Source organism: Eumetopias jubatus, unplaced genomic scaffold (assembly GCF_037043125.1).
Source record: "Eumetopias jubatus isolate StellerSeaLion01/CBP00866 unplaced genomic scaffold, mEumJub1_p1.0 scaffold_12, whole genome shotgun sequence".
In the NCBI taxonomy this organism is placed as follows: Eukaryota; Metazoa; Chordata; class Mammalia; order Carnivora; family Otariidae; genus Eumetopias; species Eumetopias jubatus.
Genome location: NW_028274818.1, coordinates 2,776,899 through 2,793,965, shown reverse-complemented (window position 1 = coordinate 2,793,965; position 17,067 = coordinate 2,776,899). Strand labels below are relative to the sequence as shown.

The 17,067-nt window shown below is 39.0% G+C and overlaps 1 protein-coding gene across 1 annotated transcript in view; it reads left to right on the top strand.

The window, feature by feature from the left end:
• Positions 1 to 8,590: 8,590 nt before the first annotated feature.
• FCRL5 (Fc receptor like 5) overlaps positions 8,591 to 17,067 on the top strand; it is a 33,547-nt gene continuing 25,070 nt past the window's right edge. The window contains exon 1 of the mRNA XM_028090197.2: positions 8,591 to 8,745. Coding sequence (XP_027945998.1) covers positions 8,715 to 8,745 — 31 coding nt within the window. The 5' untranslated portion in view covers positions 8,591 to 8,714. The remainder of the gene's footprint in view (positions 8,746 to 17,067) is intronic.

Sequence of the window (17,067 nt, the reverse complement as noted above, 5' to 3'; positions counted from 1 at the left end):
GAGACTCTTAAATCTTGTTATCCCAGCCAAGAACACTCAAACCTCAAAACATCCATTCGCCAAACACTGATGCTGACACGGGGATGAGCCTCAGAAACGTGTACTAAGTGAAAGCAGCAAGACCCAGGAGAGCACCTATCACATGAATCCCTGTGTTTGGTCAGAAAGACAAACCTACAGAGAAAGAAAATAAATTAGTCATCTGCCGCCTGGGGTTGTGGGTGAGAATGGAAAGTGCAAATGGGCGCCCGGTTTCTATTTAGGGTAGTGGAAATTTTTACAACTTAGGTGGTGGTGATAAGACAAGAGAATTTTATCATTGAAAATTGCACTTCACTGGAGTTATTCAATATATACATATTGGCCCAGTGATTTTTCATAAGTGTTCATGCCCACACATGAGGGCAGTTAGGTAGAATCACTGAGGTGTAGAAAGCTGGAGAGAGCAAGAGGCTTCGGCACAAGCTGGCTGGGTTTTGAATTCGCCGAGGATGAAGTTTTCACACCAACCCCGGGGCATGGGTGTTGTTGCCCTCGTCTGTAAAGACAAAGCAACTTGGGATCAAGTTTAATAATTTGTTTAAGGCCATGTAGCTGGTAAGAGGCAGAGCCCCGAGTCTCTCCGGGGACAGGGCCTGTTCCCCACCCTCTGTCTGTCCCGACAGAACAGTCTGTTAGATTTTCCCTCAGGAAAATGACCTCGTGGTACCATTTAAAGAAATTAAACTCTCCTTTCGTCCAGATTTGTTTACGCTGCGAAGGCTTCTTCCTCATCTGTGTGCCCTCCCTTCCCACTACGTTCCATGAGACCTTTCCCTGTGGTTTCCCCGATGATGGAGGACCGTCTGGGAGGTGCTGCCCCTTTCCCCGATGGACTCACAGAGCCCTGAAAGGATCAGATGGGGCTAACCCCCCCTTCCTACTAATCTGTCTCTCCGGTCCTCCACAAGCATTTACTCTGGTCCGCAGAGACCTAGTGCGATGGTACGCATACATATAAATAGTCCAGTGTGTATTTATAAGTTCAGAAACGGGGTTTCAGGGTTTCCATTTCCTGCCACCAGGGACTCAGAATAGGCCCTTAATTGCTCTTGAGAATCATTTAACCACAGAAACTGCTGCGTTAGCCGTGTCATATCTAGATCCCTGCTCAAATGTCAATGGCCATGGACTCTCTTCACTGGATTTGCTTGGCTCCCGCTCAGACAGATGTGGGTTCCAGTCCTGGTTCCACCACTTACTGGCTGCGAGGCTCTGGGTTCACAGGGTCCTTGAAGTTAAGGTACCTAATGTTTTTGAGCCTCAGTTTTCCTCATCTATAAAATTAGGAGAGTAATGCCTGCCTGAGAGAACATTGCCTGTCTTACCCCCCGTTCAACATGCTTCAGCTTTGATGCATAGATTAAATCAGGGAAGAGAGACAAAGTGCCTGGTGTGACGCTGTATTACAGTAAGCGTCCACATAGGGGGCTCTGGATAAGGATCTCGTCCGGTTCAGAATAAAAGCTTATCTACCGCATTTCACTTTCTAAAACCAAGCACACATGACAAAAAGAATGAAAAATTCTATCTTCAATGAAACTTTTGGAAAAGTCTGCATTCTCTCTCACAAATTAGGAGGAACGGCTTTTAACCCCGGTGACATTCAAATTTAAAACCACACTAAGGGAAGAAAGAAGGTGACCGTAACCCTACACACACCTCTAGGAAGACCTCCAGCTCCTCCAAAAGTTGGTGGCAAAACCCCCGAGGTCCAAAGCTTCAGTACGCGACTCCTTACCCAAAAGGCAAGATTTGGGGAGTTTGGGGGCTGGGAGACTGGACAGTAGGGCTGAACAAAACACCACACAGACACAGGCAGGGATGGTGGGTGGTATTGGCTCTGCAGGTGCAAACGCCGTCAGCTGGGGAGAGGTATGTGCCAACCCCATCACACAGAAATGCCGCGAAATACTTCAAGCCAGGACCAACTGCCCCCATGACAGAGGCCGTGGCAGAGACGGTGAGGAAATGCCCTGAAGCGACATGAGTAGGCGGGAGCTGTCTGCTGCCCGGCTCACATCCCTGATCTTCCCCCACAGCCCGAACCTCATTCAGAGAGAAGCTGCCCTACAGTGTTACTGGCATGGGGTTCACCTTATGGACAAGAGTAATTCTGAAAAAGAGCACGGCCAGAAGTAGAGCCATACCACTAAGTCAAAGGGGGGAAATCAGATACTGTCTTCCCCACGTTATCAAAGGAATTCTTTTAAAATTTCTCTTTTTTATATAAAAGACATTTTGGGAGTGAAAAACAAAAGAAAAGAAACAAGGTTGGAGGTAAATGAGTAACGTTTGAAAATGGAGGATGGAAATCAGCCATATTTAAATCAGAAAACAGAAAAAGAACGAACACTGCTACAATGTACCAAGTGATGAAAGATAGGTTTGAGAAAAGTAAGCAAACCGAAATCGGAAAGAATCAGAAGGTTAAAATTTTTAGGGGAAAATAACTGAAACAACTGACAGATGGAAGAGCCAGCACACCCATTCATGGCACGCTGAGCGAAGCCAACAGAATAAACAAAAATGGAAAATATCTAAAGATGTAATAGAAGAGAACATCCGGAACCCCGGAACAGGATTGCCAACGAGACACATTCTGCTGAAGGGAAGAGTCCAGCAGGGTGAACAGGAAGGAGTCGAGCGGCGGGAATCCAGCGGGGAGGCAGTGTTCCGACCCACACCACAAGAGGACAGGCCGAATCTGCAAGAGAAACATGTTTAACCCAAGAATTTTAAACCCAGATATCTTAAGAATAAAGACAAAGACAGACTCTTTCTAACATGCGAGAGCATAGGGACTACAGTACAGTGAGCCCTGAGGACAAAATACAAACTAGAGTTGGAGGTGAGTCTTCAACCCATGTAAACATGGCACCAGTGCTATGCAATCGTGAAAATTATGGTTGTAGCACTCGGCACAAACGCTGTAACTTTGGAAAATGTGGAAATTAAATTATTACTAACCAGGAGGTGAAAGAGAGGAAAACATGGGTAGAGGTACAGTGGGCTGATTTCTTTCTTTTTTTCTCAGGAAATAGAGTCCAATTAAGAAAAAGAGTTTTAAGAACACTAAAGTCGTAGAGTTAAACCACTAAGAGAACTAAAGAGAAGCTATAACCTCTTCAAGGTATGAGCAACGTTAATACAACCTTAAAAGAAAATGCAAACCAGGGACTAGAAAGAAAATAAAACAACTAGAAGAGAAAGTTTGATAACACAAAATTAAATGACAGAATGAAGACCAACATAGTTGTCATATGAATATACATGTGATAAACAAATGTTATAAAAACAATAGACACATTTGGGATCTAAAAATAAAACCCAACAGGTTTTTGCATATACTATATGCAAGAAATAATTCTAAAACAAAGTGACCTAAAAGGTAAAGTAAATTGATGCTGAAAGCATACCCAAGAGACACACAAAGAGGAAGAGGAATCTTGCAATTAATACAAAACAAATCTAATTCAAGCTAAAAAGAAAAAAATTTTTAAATTGTACCAAAAGAAGGGTACTATATGATGATAAGGAACCTGAGATTGATCATGAGTTTCCAACTATCAGATCACATAATTTTACAATTTATAAATCAACCAAAAGTAAGTATTACATGAGAATACTAAAGTTTTACTTAACATATTTAATCAGATGGTTCTCCTAAATAAATGTAGGACTTTCTTTCTTGTCTTGTTTTTTGTTTTAAAGATTTTATTTATTTATTTGAGAGAGAGAGAATGAGAGACAGAGAGCACGAGAGGGAAGAGGGTCAGAGGGAGAAGCAGACTCCCCGCTGAGCAGGGAGACCGATGTGGGACTCGATCCCAGGACTCCAGGATCATGACCTGAGCCGAAGGCAGTCACTTAACCAACTGAGCCACCCAGGCGCCCTAGAACTTTCTTTCTTTAAGATAAAGAATACACACTCCTTTTAATGGAATATTTAAGAACAACAACAAAGACCACTTTAAGGTCACAGAAACTCCCAGTAAATTCCAGAAACTAGGATAGGTACACACCATATTCTTTGATTAAAATGGAATGGTTAACAAAACATCATTATTAATATCAAAAAATAGAAAAAGAAAAATCTACCATGTAGATATTTGAAAACTAAAAATTCCTGTTTCAAAGAGAAAATCAAAACTGAAATTGTAAACTATCTAGGACATGCTGTAATAAAGACTGTATCAGAACTTACAAAATATAGCTAAAGCACAGAAAAAAAATCCATAGCCTTAAGTATTCATACTGTTCAACAGGAAAAAAATTAAAATAGGTTAACATTTTACTGAATAATTTGAAGAAAACAGTACATCTAAGAGAAGCAGAAATGTATAAATTACAAAACAGGAAAAAGAACTGTAATAAAATTCAAGAGCTGGTTATTTTGAGATAAGGAAGAAAGTCTGAAATAGATAAATTATCATGGCAGAAATTTAGACCATTACCAAGGAATAACCTTATTAAAAAACCATCAGTTCAAGATAGTTTCACAGCTAGATTTTTTGTAACACCACTGACTATATTCCCTACTGTACCCTAAGAGTTAAAGTTTTTATTTCAAGTTACATATCCAATATGAGTTGGGAGCTCCCCCCAAAAGGGAAGATGACCCGGGTTTCACTTTGTACTTGCGGTCTCTGGAACACACGGGCTGTTGGGACACGCACACCTGCTCTTGTCTATTTTAGGCTGGAAGTAGCAGGGACTGCTTTCACTCACAGCCCACCAGACAGGTCTATGGTCCTCTGCTATTTGGAAGCTGGGACATGGGGAGCATGTGGCTATCTAGTGAGCGGTAAATGTCTAGCCAATGATTAAAGGCCAAGAGAAATAAAATATAAAAATTAGAAAGAATAAGGTAAAATTAAAACATACATGCATAAAAAAAAGCAGAAGCTGAGGCAGACTAAAAGTAGGAAGAGTGCAGATTTGAATGACATGATTAACAAGCTTGATCTAATTAGAAAAATAAACTTGAAGACAAAGGCATTATTAGGGATAAATGAATTATTACTTAATGATGAAAAAGTATTCCTAAGGAAGACATAATAAGCCAATCTCAGTTACCTACTGCTGCATATAAAACCACCCCAAAACCTTGTGGCTTAAAACAACAATGATGCTGTTGGTTGTCCATGCACCTGGATCAGCTAGGGTCCCTCAGGTAGCTGCATTCTCCTAGGAATGTAGCCGGGTGGGAACACGCGAGATGGCTTCATTCACACGTCTGGTGCCTTGTCTGGGGAGGCTGGGGCAGCTGCAGTTGGTAAGACTCTCCAGTAGGGCACTCCGACTTCGCAAGAGGTAGTATCTGGCTCCAAGATAATAAATATGAACATTGCCAGGACTTTGAAGGGCCAGGCTCCAACGTGCTCAGCTTTACTTCTGTCATGTTCTATTGGCAAGTCACAGGTCAGCTAGATTCAAGCGTAAAGGATATACCATGAACTTTCTGATGGGAAGAGCAGAATGCACATACAGTTGTGAGAAGAGTTGTCTCTTTGGAGACAGTGCATCCTCTGGCCACAAATATTCACATCCTTCTTATATGAAAAATAAGCCCACCACCTCCAGAGACCCCCAAAGACTTATCCAATCACAGCATCAGATTCAGATTCAGATTCAATCCTCTAAATCAGGTCCAAAGGTAGATGAGCCCCCTCCAATGTGGTTCTCAGGTTAGAAACATCTAGAGAAACTGAGGTTTGCTGGAGGGGGGGGAGGATGGAGGGATGGGGAAACTGGGTGATGGGCATTAAGGAGGGCACTTGAAGTGATGAGCACTGGGTGTTATGTGCAACTGATGAACCACTAAATTCTACCTCTGAAACTAATAATACAGTATTTGTTAATTAAATTGAATTTAAATTTAAAAAATTTTAAAAGAAACATATAGAGATAAGACAGACATTTAATACGGTGTGTTAAACCACTAGGAAGAAATAATAATTCTAAATGTATATTCACCCTATGAAACTTCAAAATATAAAATGAAAACATGGATAGAAATGAAAGAAGTAGACAAATTCAAAATTATAATGGGAAGCTTTAACATAATTCTTTTGGTAATTGACAGAAAATCAGAAAAAAAATGTAGCTATATATATCCAACAATAAATATTTAGAAAAAACCTTTAATGATGTCATTTAAAATGACATCAAAAATACATATCAACATATTTTAGGAATAAGCCTAATGAAAGATGTAACTTCTACAAGACAGTTACAGAAAATTCTTGAGAGAAGTTCAAGCTGACCTATATAAATGGAGAGATATTCCATAATTATGGATTGGAAGAGTCACTCCATGTTAATTTATATAAATTGACTTACCAAGTTAGCACAATTCCAAGTATTAAAAATCCAGTGGGTTTCTGGTTTTGTTCTGTTTTTTTGAGAAGGTAACAGTAGGAATTCATAAGTCGATTTTTAAATGCACAGAAAAATATAAAGAGACCAAAACAGCCACAGATTTGTTGAGGAAGAATAATATTGCATGAAAAATTATTAGATAATAAGGCTTGCTAAAAAATTAAGCGCACCCGGGTGGCTCAGTCAGTTAGGTGTCTGCCTTCGGCTCAGGTCATGATCCTGGATTCGAGTCCCACATCGGGCTCCCTGCTCAGCGGGGAGCCTGCTTCTCCCTCTCCCTCTGCCCCTCCCCCTCTGTTAGTGCACTCACACTCTTTCTTGCACTCTCTCGCGCGCGCTCTTTCCCTCTCTCTCTCTCTCAAAATAAATAAATAAAATCTTTTAAAAAACAAAAATAAAAAAGCAATATTAATTAGGACAGTGTGGTGTTGGCATGAAAACAGACAGCTGACCAGAAGAGAACAGTTTCCAGAAGCAGACCACATGGGTGTTGGTTTTATGACAAAGGGGAAATTCCACAGTGCTGTGGGAAGCCTGAATTTTCAACAAATATGAGAACCAGGCAAAGTGGCCATTTGTAGGTGAATATAAACCCTTACTTATAGGCAAAAGTCAATTCCAATGACACTGTAGATAAAATAAAAGTAAGATAAATATTTCTAGAAAGTAACAGGAGAACAGCTGCAAGAGCTTGGAGTAGATAAAACTTCCTGGAAGGGACGGAAAAAGCTCTAACCATAAAGGAAAAGATTGATAAAGGGCACATCAGAGTTAGAGTGGTGGTTTGTCAAAGGCTCTTATCACAGAGGGAACAGGCAAACCACAGACCAGGGAAGACATTGCAATAAGTATCTGAAAAAGGACAGACATCCAGCTTTAAAAGCCCCACAGTACAGAATGAGAAAGACTGAAAAACCAATAGAAAAATGGGAAAGGATTTGAGCAGATGTTTCACATTAAAAAAGAATATCTAAATTGCCAACTAAAATATGAAAGTTGCTCAACTGCAAAATTCACCAGGGACACAACAATTGAAACCATATTGAGATCATCCCAGCAGAAGGGCTAAAATTTACAAGCCTACATATAATACCAATATCATCAAGGATTTTAGAGCAACGAGAACTCGCACACCTTGGTTGATGGGGTGTGCATTAGCACAACCACTTTGGAAAATAATTTAATGGTACCTTCTAAAAATATATGCAAGCCTTACAAGCCATGGATTCCGCTCCCAGGTGTGTGCCCAGTAGAAATGCGTGCACACACGCACCGGGAGAACTATTCAAGAATATTCACAACAGCACTGTTTGTATCCAAAAGCATGTAAAGCCTCTTTGCTGAACTAAGATGGATTAATCTCTATTTACCCTTACATACTTTTCTTGTCTCTGAGCACAGTAGGTGGGAGGTAGCATTATATATGTAAGGTGATGTGCATTTGTAGATGTGAAATGTCCCCTTAGGAGAGCAAGGCATGAACCTTGAAAAAAGGGGTAAGAAACATTATTGGAAAGGAAGAAATTGGCATTCCTCATGGTACTAATGTCTTCAGGCTCTTTGTTGACCAGGATGGAAACTTGAGTTAAAAACTTATAAAAGCAATACACATACATATAGAAAGACATAAAACAAATATCCTTCCCATCCACAGTTCTTTAAATGCAACTACTATTTTAAGTATACTTTTCAGGAAAAAAAAAAAGTGTATTTCTCTCAGTTGATGCACAACATGGATTCCGTTTCTCACATGTACCCCCCTGGGACCACACTACATGTAACAATCTCCTCCTTACTTTCTCCTCTTCCCCCTGGCCAGGGTGGTGTTGCCTGCTGATCTGTGCGGGTTGGCCTCCTCCTTAATAGCTGCATTGTGTATTGTTGTAAAGATGTATCAGAATATTTATAAACAGTCCCACCTTCGTGATCTTTCGTGTGCCTGTAGTGTTTTGGCAGTCATGAATGACGCTACTATACACGTTCTCTTAGACTGTCTGTGCATATTTTCCTTGAGGTAATTTCTCGACATTAGAAATGTGAGGACAAGGATATGTGCTTTTTAAAAACCCTAGCATTATTTTCTCACTTTGATCACAGGGCAGGACATTTTGATGAAGAGTTAAAATGGGGACTTTCACTTCCTGTTTTCTAATTCACTAATGCTTCTTGCTCTTTGAAAAAGAAGTTTTTCGGATGTGCTCCTTGGGGCTGCCGGGCAACATACTACTCTAAGATCAAAACTCCTGAGAAAACTTCTCTTTTGGTCTCAGCCCTAGGCAGGCCAGGTCTTCATGCTGCTGTGGGTGTCCGTGCTGGTCCTGGGTGAGTAGAACTGCTCAGTGGGGTCCCCAGGTGGGGCACGGACAGCCTCTCCCTCCCCCTGGGCTCTCTCCCCCTTCTTGGGGCTCAGACATTCTTTCCTGTGTGGGGAGATTACATTCTCAGGATTCACCACCCAGCTCAGGGGCTTCTCCCTCAGGGCTGAAGGAATGGTCAGAGCTGGGATAAACCTTCAATCCTACAGGCGAGGGAACCCAGTGACCCCAACAGTTAAGGATCTATTCACTGTTTTCCTACAAGAAATATTACTTCAAGAAGTCCAGAAAATGTATGATATTTGCTGTTCCTACTGCCTTATTCACAGAAGACCTTCCTTTTCTCTCTGCAAAGGACATATACTTATTGCTTGCATGACAAGCCCAGGTCCTGGTCCTGGGCCGGGGAGGGCATGGTCTCTAACACAAAAGAGATCTCCTTCCCCTATACTCGAATGCGAACCACAGCAGAGATGGGTAGATAAAGAACACAGGGGCAGGGAGGGACCCAGATGGGAGGTGAGTAAGGCACAGGGAAAACCTAAGGCACACTGCGTTCTTTTTCCCCAGGCTTATTGAAGTATAATTGACAAATAAAAATTGTGCATATTTAAGATATAAAAGGTGACGTTTTGATATACATATATTATTAAAATAAGTACCAGAATGGAGCTAATTAACATTTCTATCTTTTCACTTACCTTTTGTGTGAGTGTTTGGTAAGAACTCTCAGAACCTACTCTCCTAGCAAACTTCAAGTATACATTACTATTAACTATAGTCACCATGCTGTGCATTAGATCTCCAGAACTTATTTATCTTATAAATTAAAGTTTCCTTTGACCAGCATCTCCAGTTCCCCCACCGCCTGGAAAACATCAGTTTATTCTCTGCTTCAGTGAGTTCAACTTTTTTAGGTTCCACATGAAAGTGAGGTCATGCAGTATTCACCTGAGTCTGGCTAATTTCACTTAGCGTAATGTCCTCCAGGTTCATCCACGTTGTCACAACGGCAGGATTTCCTTCTTTTTTGAGGGTGAATAATACTCCATTGTGTATCTGTGCCTTGTTGTCTTTATTTATTCATTGGCTGGTAGACATTTAGATTGTTTCCATATACTGACTATTGTGAAGAATGGGGCAGTGAAAGATGTCCATCGACAGATGAATGGATAAAGAAGATGTGGTATATATACCCAATGGAATATTATGCAGCCATCAAAAGGAATGAGATCTTGCCATTTGCAACGACGTGGATGGAACTGGAGGGTGTTATGCTGAGTGAAATAAGTCAATCAGAGAAAGACATGTATCATATGACCTCACTGATAGGAGGAATTCTTAATCTCAGGAAACAAACTGAGGGTTGCTGGAGTGGTGGGGGGTGGGAGGGACGGGGTGGCTGGGTGACAGACACTGGGGAGGGTGTGTGCTATGGTGAGCGCTGTGAATTGTGCAAGACTGTTGAATCACAGGTCTGTACTTCTGAAACAAATAAGGCAATATATGTTAAGAAGAAAAAAAGAAGATAGCAGGAGGGGAAGAATGAAGGGGGGGAATCGGAGGGGGAGACGAACCATGAGAGACGATGGACTCTGAAAAACAAACTGAGGGTTCTAGAGGGGAGGGGGGTGGGGGGATGGATTAGCCTGGTGATGGGTATTAAAGAGGGCACATTCTGCATGGAGCACTGGGTGTTATGCACAAACAATGAATCATGGAACACTACATCAAAAACTAATGATGTAATGTATGGTGATTAACATAACAATAAAAAATTTAAAAGAAAAGAAAAAGAAAAAGAATGGGGCAGTGAACGTGGGAGTGCAGGTGTCTCTGGAAGATACTAGTATCATTTCCTTTGGACAGATATCCAGAAGTGGGATTGCTGGATCCTATGGTAGTTTTATTTTTAATTGTTTGAGGAATCTTCATAATAACTACTCCAAGTACATTCCAACCAATAGCACACACAGGGTTTCTTTTCTCCACTTCCTAGACAGTGCTTGTTATCTTTGTGATAATAATCAATCTGACAGGTGTGAGGTGATGTCTCATTGTGGTTTTTGCTTTGCATTCTCCTGATGATGAGTGATGTTGAGCATCTTTTCATGTACTTATTGGCCATTTGTACATCTTCTATTGAGAATATCAGTTCAGGTCCTTACCTGTTTTTTAATGAGGTTATTTGTTTTCTTGTTGATTTGTTAGAGTTCCTTATACATGTTAGATATTAACCCCCCTTATCAGATATAAGGCTTACAAATATTTTCTCCCATTCTGCAAGTTACCTCTTCATGCTTTCGATTGTTTCCTTTGCTGTGCATCAGCTTTTTATTTTGATGCAATCCCATTTGCTTATTTTTCTTTTGTTCCCTGTGCTTTTGGGGTCATAACCAAAAAATCATGTCCAAGACCAATGCCACGAAGTTTTCTACCTATGTTTCCTTCTGATAATTTTATAGTTTTGGGTCTTATATGTAAGTCATCAATATATTTTAAGTTTATTTTTCTACATGGTGAGATATAAGGGCCCAATTTTATTTTTCTTCATGTGGACATTCAGTTTTCCCAGCACATTATACAGAAAAGACTATTCTTTCCCCATTGTGTGTTCTTAGCACTCTTGTTGAAGACCAGTTGACTGTAAATGTGTGGATTTATTTCTGGGTCCTTGATTCTGTTTCATTATTCTATATGTCTTCTTTTACGCCAGTTTTGGATTAGTATAGTTTTGTAATATAGTTTGAAGTCAAGAAGTATGATGTCTTGGGCCCTGGGTGGCTCAGTCGTTAAGCATCTGCCTTCGGCTCAGGCCATGGTCCCAGGGTCCTGGGATTGAGTCCCACATCAGGCTCCCTGCTCGGCAGGAAGCCTGCTTCTCCCTCTCCCACTCCCCCCTGCTTGTGTTCCCTGTCTCACTGTGTCTCTCTCTGTCAAATAAATAAATAAAATCTTTAAAAAAAAAAAAAAAGAAGTATGGTGTCTTCAGCTTTGTTTTTGTTCAGTATTGCTTTGACTGTCAGGATCTTTTGCGGCTCCATATAAATTTTAGGATTCTTTTTTCTAGTTCTGTGAAAAAAAATGCCATTGGAATTTTAATAGGGATTACATTGAATCTGTAGATTGCTTTGTATAATATGAACATTTTAACATATTAATTGTTCCAAGCCATAAACACAGGATGTTTTTATATTTATTTGTGTTTTCTTTAATTTCTTTCAATGTTTTGTAGTTTTCAGTATAGAGACTGTTCACTTCCCTGGTTAAATTTATTCCTCAATATTTTATTCTTGTTGATGTTACTGTAAGTAGGATTGTTTCTCTCTTTCTTTTTTCAAATAATTTCTTGCTAGTGTATGGAAATGTAACTCATTTTTCCTTCAACTGTACTGAATGTGTTTATTAGTTCCAACAGTTTTTTGGCAGAATCTTTAGGGTTTTCTTTTTATAAGATAATACCATCTGCAAACAGAAACTTTTACTTCTTCCTTTCTGATTTGGATGTCTTTTATTTCTTGTTCTTGCCTATTTACTCTGGCTAGGACTTCCAGCACTATATTGAATAGAAGTGGCAAGAGTAAGCATTCTTGCCTTGTTCCTGGTCTGAAAGGAAAAGCTTTTAGCTTTTCACTGTTGACTATGATGTTAGTTGTGGATTTGTCATATACGGGAGATAATTTCCTTCTAGACATAATTTGTTGATTTTTTTTATCATGAAAGTATGTTGAATTTTGTGAAATGCTTTTTATGCATCTATTGAGATGATCCTTAGATTTTAATCCTTCATTCTGTTAATTTAGTGTATCACATTTATTGTCTTGCACAAATTGGGTCATCCCAGGGGTAAATTCCACATAATCCTCTTAATATACTGTTGAATTCAGTTGGCTAACATTTCATTTTAGGATTTTTTTAATCTATGCTTATCAGAGATATTGGCCTGCAATTTTGTTTCTTGTAGTGTACTTGTTTGGCTGACCTCATAAAGTGTGTTTAGAAGTGTTCTTGCCTCTTCATTTCTTTGGAAGAGTTTGAGAGGGTTGGAGTTAATTCTTTAAGTGTTTGATAGAATTCACCAGTGAAGTCATCTGATTCTGGGCTTTAGTTGTTGTTTTTTTTTTTAAGATTTATTTATTTGAGATACAGAGAGGGAGAGAGAGAGAATGTGAGTTGGGGGAGAGGCAGAAGGAGAGGGAGAGAATCTCAAGCAGACTCCCCATTGAGTGCAGAGCCTAGCACAGGGCTCAATCTCATGACCTTGAGATCATGACCTGAGCAGAAATCAAGAGTCAGATGCTTAACCCACTGAGCCACCCAGGCACCCGTTTGTTGGGAGGTTTTTGATTAACAAGTAAATCTCCTTGCTTGTTATCAGTCTGTTCAGATTTTCTATTTCTTCATGATCCAATATTGGTAGCTTGTACGTTTCTAGAAATTTATTGATTTCTTCTAAGTTTTTCAATTTGTTGATATATACTGTTTATAATAGTCTTTGTTTATAATTCTGTGGTATCGGTTTTAATGCCTCCTCTTTCATTTCTGATTTTATTTGAGTCTTCTCTCTTTTTTTCTTGGTCTATCTAAAGATTTGTCAATTTACCTTATCTTTTTTATTTTTTTACCATTTCTCTCACTAATATCTGTTTATTTAAATACAGAATAAATTTGACAATTTGCCATTATTTTTTATTGTGTTATGTTAGTTTATCTTTTTTAAAATATAGCTCTAGTTTTGTTGTTCTTTTCTATTATTTTTTATTTTCTATTTGACTTATTTCTGCTCTAATTTTTATTATTTCCATTCTTCCGCCAACTTTGGGCTTCTTGAGGTGTAAAGTTAGGTTTTTTACTTGGGAGCTTTATCTTTTTCTTAAAGTAGGCCTTAATCACTATTAACTTTTCTCTTAGAATTGCTTTGCTATAGTCTATAAGTTTTACTATGTTGTGTTTCCATTTTTGTTTCTCTCAAGATATTTTCTGATTTCCCTTTCAATTTCTTCTTTGACCCATTGATTGTTCAGGAGCTTGTTGCTTCACTTCCATTATTTGTGAATTTTCCAGTTTTATCCTGTTAATGATTTCTAGTTTCATACCATTATGGTCAGAAAATTCAATCTTCTTAAATTTGAGACTTGTTTTGTGACCTAATATGTAGTCTATGCTGGAGAATGTTTCATGTCCACTTGAGAATGTGTATTCTGCTACCGTAGGATAAAATGTTCTATATATGTCCATTAGGTTTACAAATAGATACATAGATTCTCTGGTCTAGAGTTTTGTACAAGTCTGCCATTTCTTTATTGATTTTCTGTCTGAATGATGTACCCACTGTTGAAAGTGGGTTATTAAAGTCCCCTAATATTATTGTATTGTTACCTATTTCTTATTTCAAATTTGCTATTTGTTTTATATATTTAAGTGCTTTCATATAGGGTGCATATATATATTTATGGTTGTATATCCTCTTGATGAATTGTCTATTTTATCATTGTATAATACCTTTCTTTGTCTCTTGTTACAATTTTTTTAATCTTTATTTTTGTACTTTTATTTATTTATTTGAGAGAGAGACAGAGAGAGTGAGAGAAAGTGAGAGAGAGAGAACATGAGCGGGGTGAGGGGCAGAGGAAGAAGCGGACTCCCTGAACAAGGAGCCCGATGTGGGGCTCGATCTCAGGACCCTGGGATCGTGACCTAAACCAAAGGCAGATGATTAACTGACTGAGCCACCCAGGCACCCCTCTTGTTACAATTTTTGACTTAAAATCTATTTTGTCTGATAAAAGTAGAGTCACTCTTGCTCTCTTTTGGTTACCATATGCATGGAACATATTTTCCATCCTTTTACTCTGAGCCTATGTGTGCCCTTAAATCTAAAATGAAACTCTTGTAGGCAGCATATAGTTGTATTATTTTTATTTATTCAGCTATTCTGTGTTTTTTCTTGGAAAATTTAATCCTTTTAAATTAAAAGTAGTTATTTATAAGTAAGGATTACTCTTGTCATTTTTTCATTGTTTTCTGACTGTTTTGCAGTTCTTTTTTTTTCTTTCTTCCTGTCCCATTGTCTCCCTCTGTGATTTGATGATTTTCTGTAGTGCTGTACTTTGATTGCTCTCTTTTTATCTGTTTTGTATCTACTATAGTTTTTTTTTCCCTTTGTGATTACCATGAGGCTTGTATAAAACATCTTATGGTTATAACAGTCAATTTGAGCTAAGAAATTTATTTCAATCATGTATGAAAACGCTACACTTTTACTTCTCCTTCCCCACATTTTGTTATTAATGTCACAATCTACATATTTTTATATTGTGTATACATTAACAAATTATTGTAGCTATAGTTATTTTTAATGGTTTTGTCTTTTTTAACTTATACAACAGTTAAAAGTGATTATATATCACCATACAGTATGCTATGGTCTGTGTCCCCCAAAATTCATACGTTAAAATTATGACCTGTCAGGTGGTAGTATTAGGAGATGGTGGGGCTTCAGAAAGTGAGTAAGTCTTTAGGGCAAAGCCCTCATCAATGAGATTAGTGCCCTTATAAAAGAGGCCAGAGAGAGCTCTCTCACCCTTCTGCCTTGTCACATCAGAAGATGGCTGTCTATGATGAAATGGGCCCTCACCAGAAAGGAATCGGGCTGGTGCCTTAATATTGGAGTTTCCAGCTTCCGGAACTGTGAGAAATAAATTTCTGTTGTTCATAAGCCACTCACTATGGTATTTTTGTCATAGCAGAATGAATGGACTAAGATACTATATTTAGAGTATTCTGAATTTGACAACATGTTTACCTTCACCAGGGAGTTTTTTACTTCTGTGTGTTCTTATGCTCCTAATAATGTCCTTTCTTTGGTGTTCTTGAAGAACTCCTTTTTGCTTTTCTTGTAAGGCAGGTCTAGTGGTGGTTAACTCCCTCAGCTTTTGTTTGTCTTGGAAAGTATTTATCTCTCCTTCATTTTTGAAGGACAGTTTTGCTGGGTATAGTATTTTGATTGTCAGGGTTTTTTTTTTTTTTCTTTCGGTGTTTTGAATATATCATCTCACTCTACCCTGGCCTACAATATTGCTAAAGAAATCCACTATAAGTCTTATGGGGGTTTCTTTGTATGAGACTCCTTAATGAGTCAGTTTTCTCTTACTAATTTCAAAACTCTCCATGTCTTTGACTTTTGAGAATTTGAATATGATGTGTCTTGGTTTAGACCTTTGACGTTCAGCCTATTGGGGTTCTTTGGGGATCATGAACCTGGATACACATTTCCCTCCCCAGATTTGGGAAGTTTTCTGTCATTATTTCTTCAAATAATCTTTCTGCCTTTGTTCTCTGCTTCTTCTGGGACTTCAATAATATGTATATTGATTCACTTATTGTTATTCCATAAGTCACTCAAGCGTTTTTCACTTCTTGTCATTCTTTCTTTTCTTTTTGTTCTTCTAACTGGATAATTTCCAATGTTCTGTCTTCAAGTTTGCTTATCCTTTCTCCTGATCAATTATGCTATTGAAGGTCTCTATTGAACTTTCCAGTTTGGTTATTTTATTCTTTAGACCCAAGATTTCTGCTTGAGTCTTTTTTGTTTTCTATTTCTTTGTTAAACTTCACATTTTGTTTAGGTATTATTTTCCTGATTTCATTTAGTTGTGTCCACTTATAGCTCACTGAGCTTCTTTAAGACTATTATTTTGAATTATTTGTCAAGCAGTATACGGATCCCCTTTTCTTTAGAGTCAGTTGCTGGAGCTTTATTAATTTCCATTGATGTTGTCATATTTTCCTGACTCTTCATGATCTGTGTAACTTTGCATGGGTGTCTGTTTATTTAGAAGAACAGATAATTTTACAGACTGGTTTTGGCACGTAAATACCATCTGCTGCTTCCCTGGACTTATGGGACTGCCTTTAGGACTATGGTTGAGCAGGGCTGGAGCTGGATCTCATGGCCGTTGCTAGGTCTGCAGTTGGGTCCACAGTTGGCAAACCTGTTACCAGGGGCATGAATGGGTGTGATTTTTCCTGGGTCCCTGAGTATTCTCCCAATGGGTTGTTAGGCTGATTCCTGGATGGCCAAGACTACCTCTAGACTGCAGTAAAGTGGGACCGGAGCTGGGTCACAGGACTGCTTCAGCAACAGTAGTCAGGTCTGAGATCAGTGGGCCTGCTATTGGGGCATGGATGTGGATGGTTCCTCTTGGGTCCCTTGGCCATGGGATCTAGAGGCAAGACCATGGATAAATTGGACTAGAGTTGAGTCCACAGGAAGATGAGGTAGCTCTAGGTCTGCAGATGGGCTCATAGTCAGTGAGTTTTCTACAGG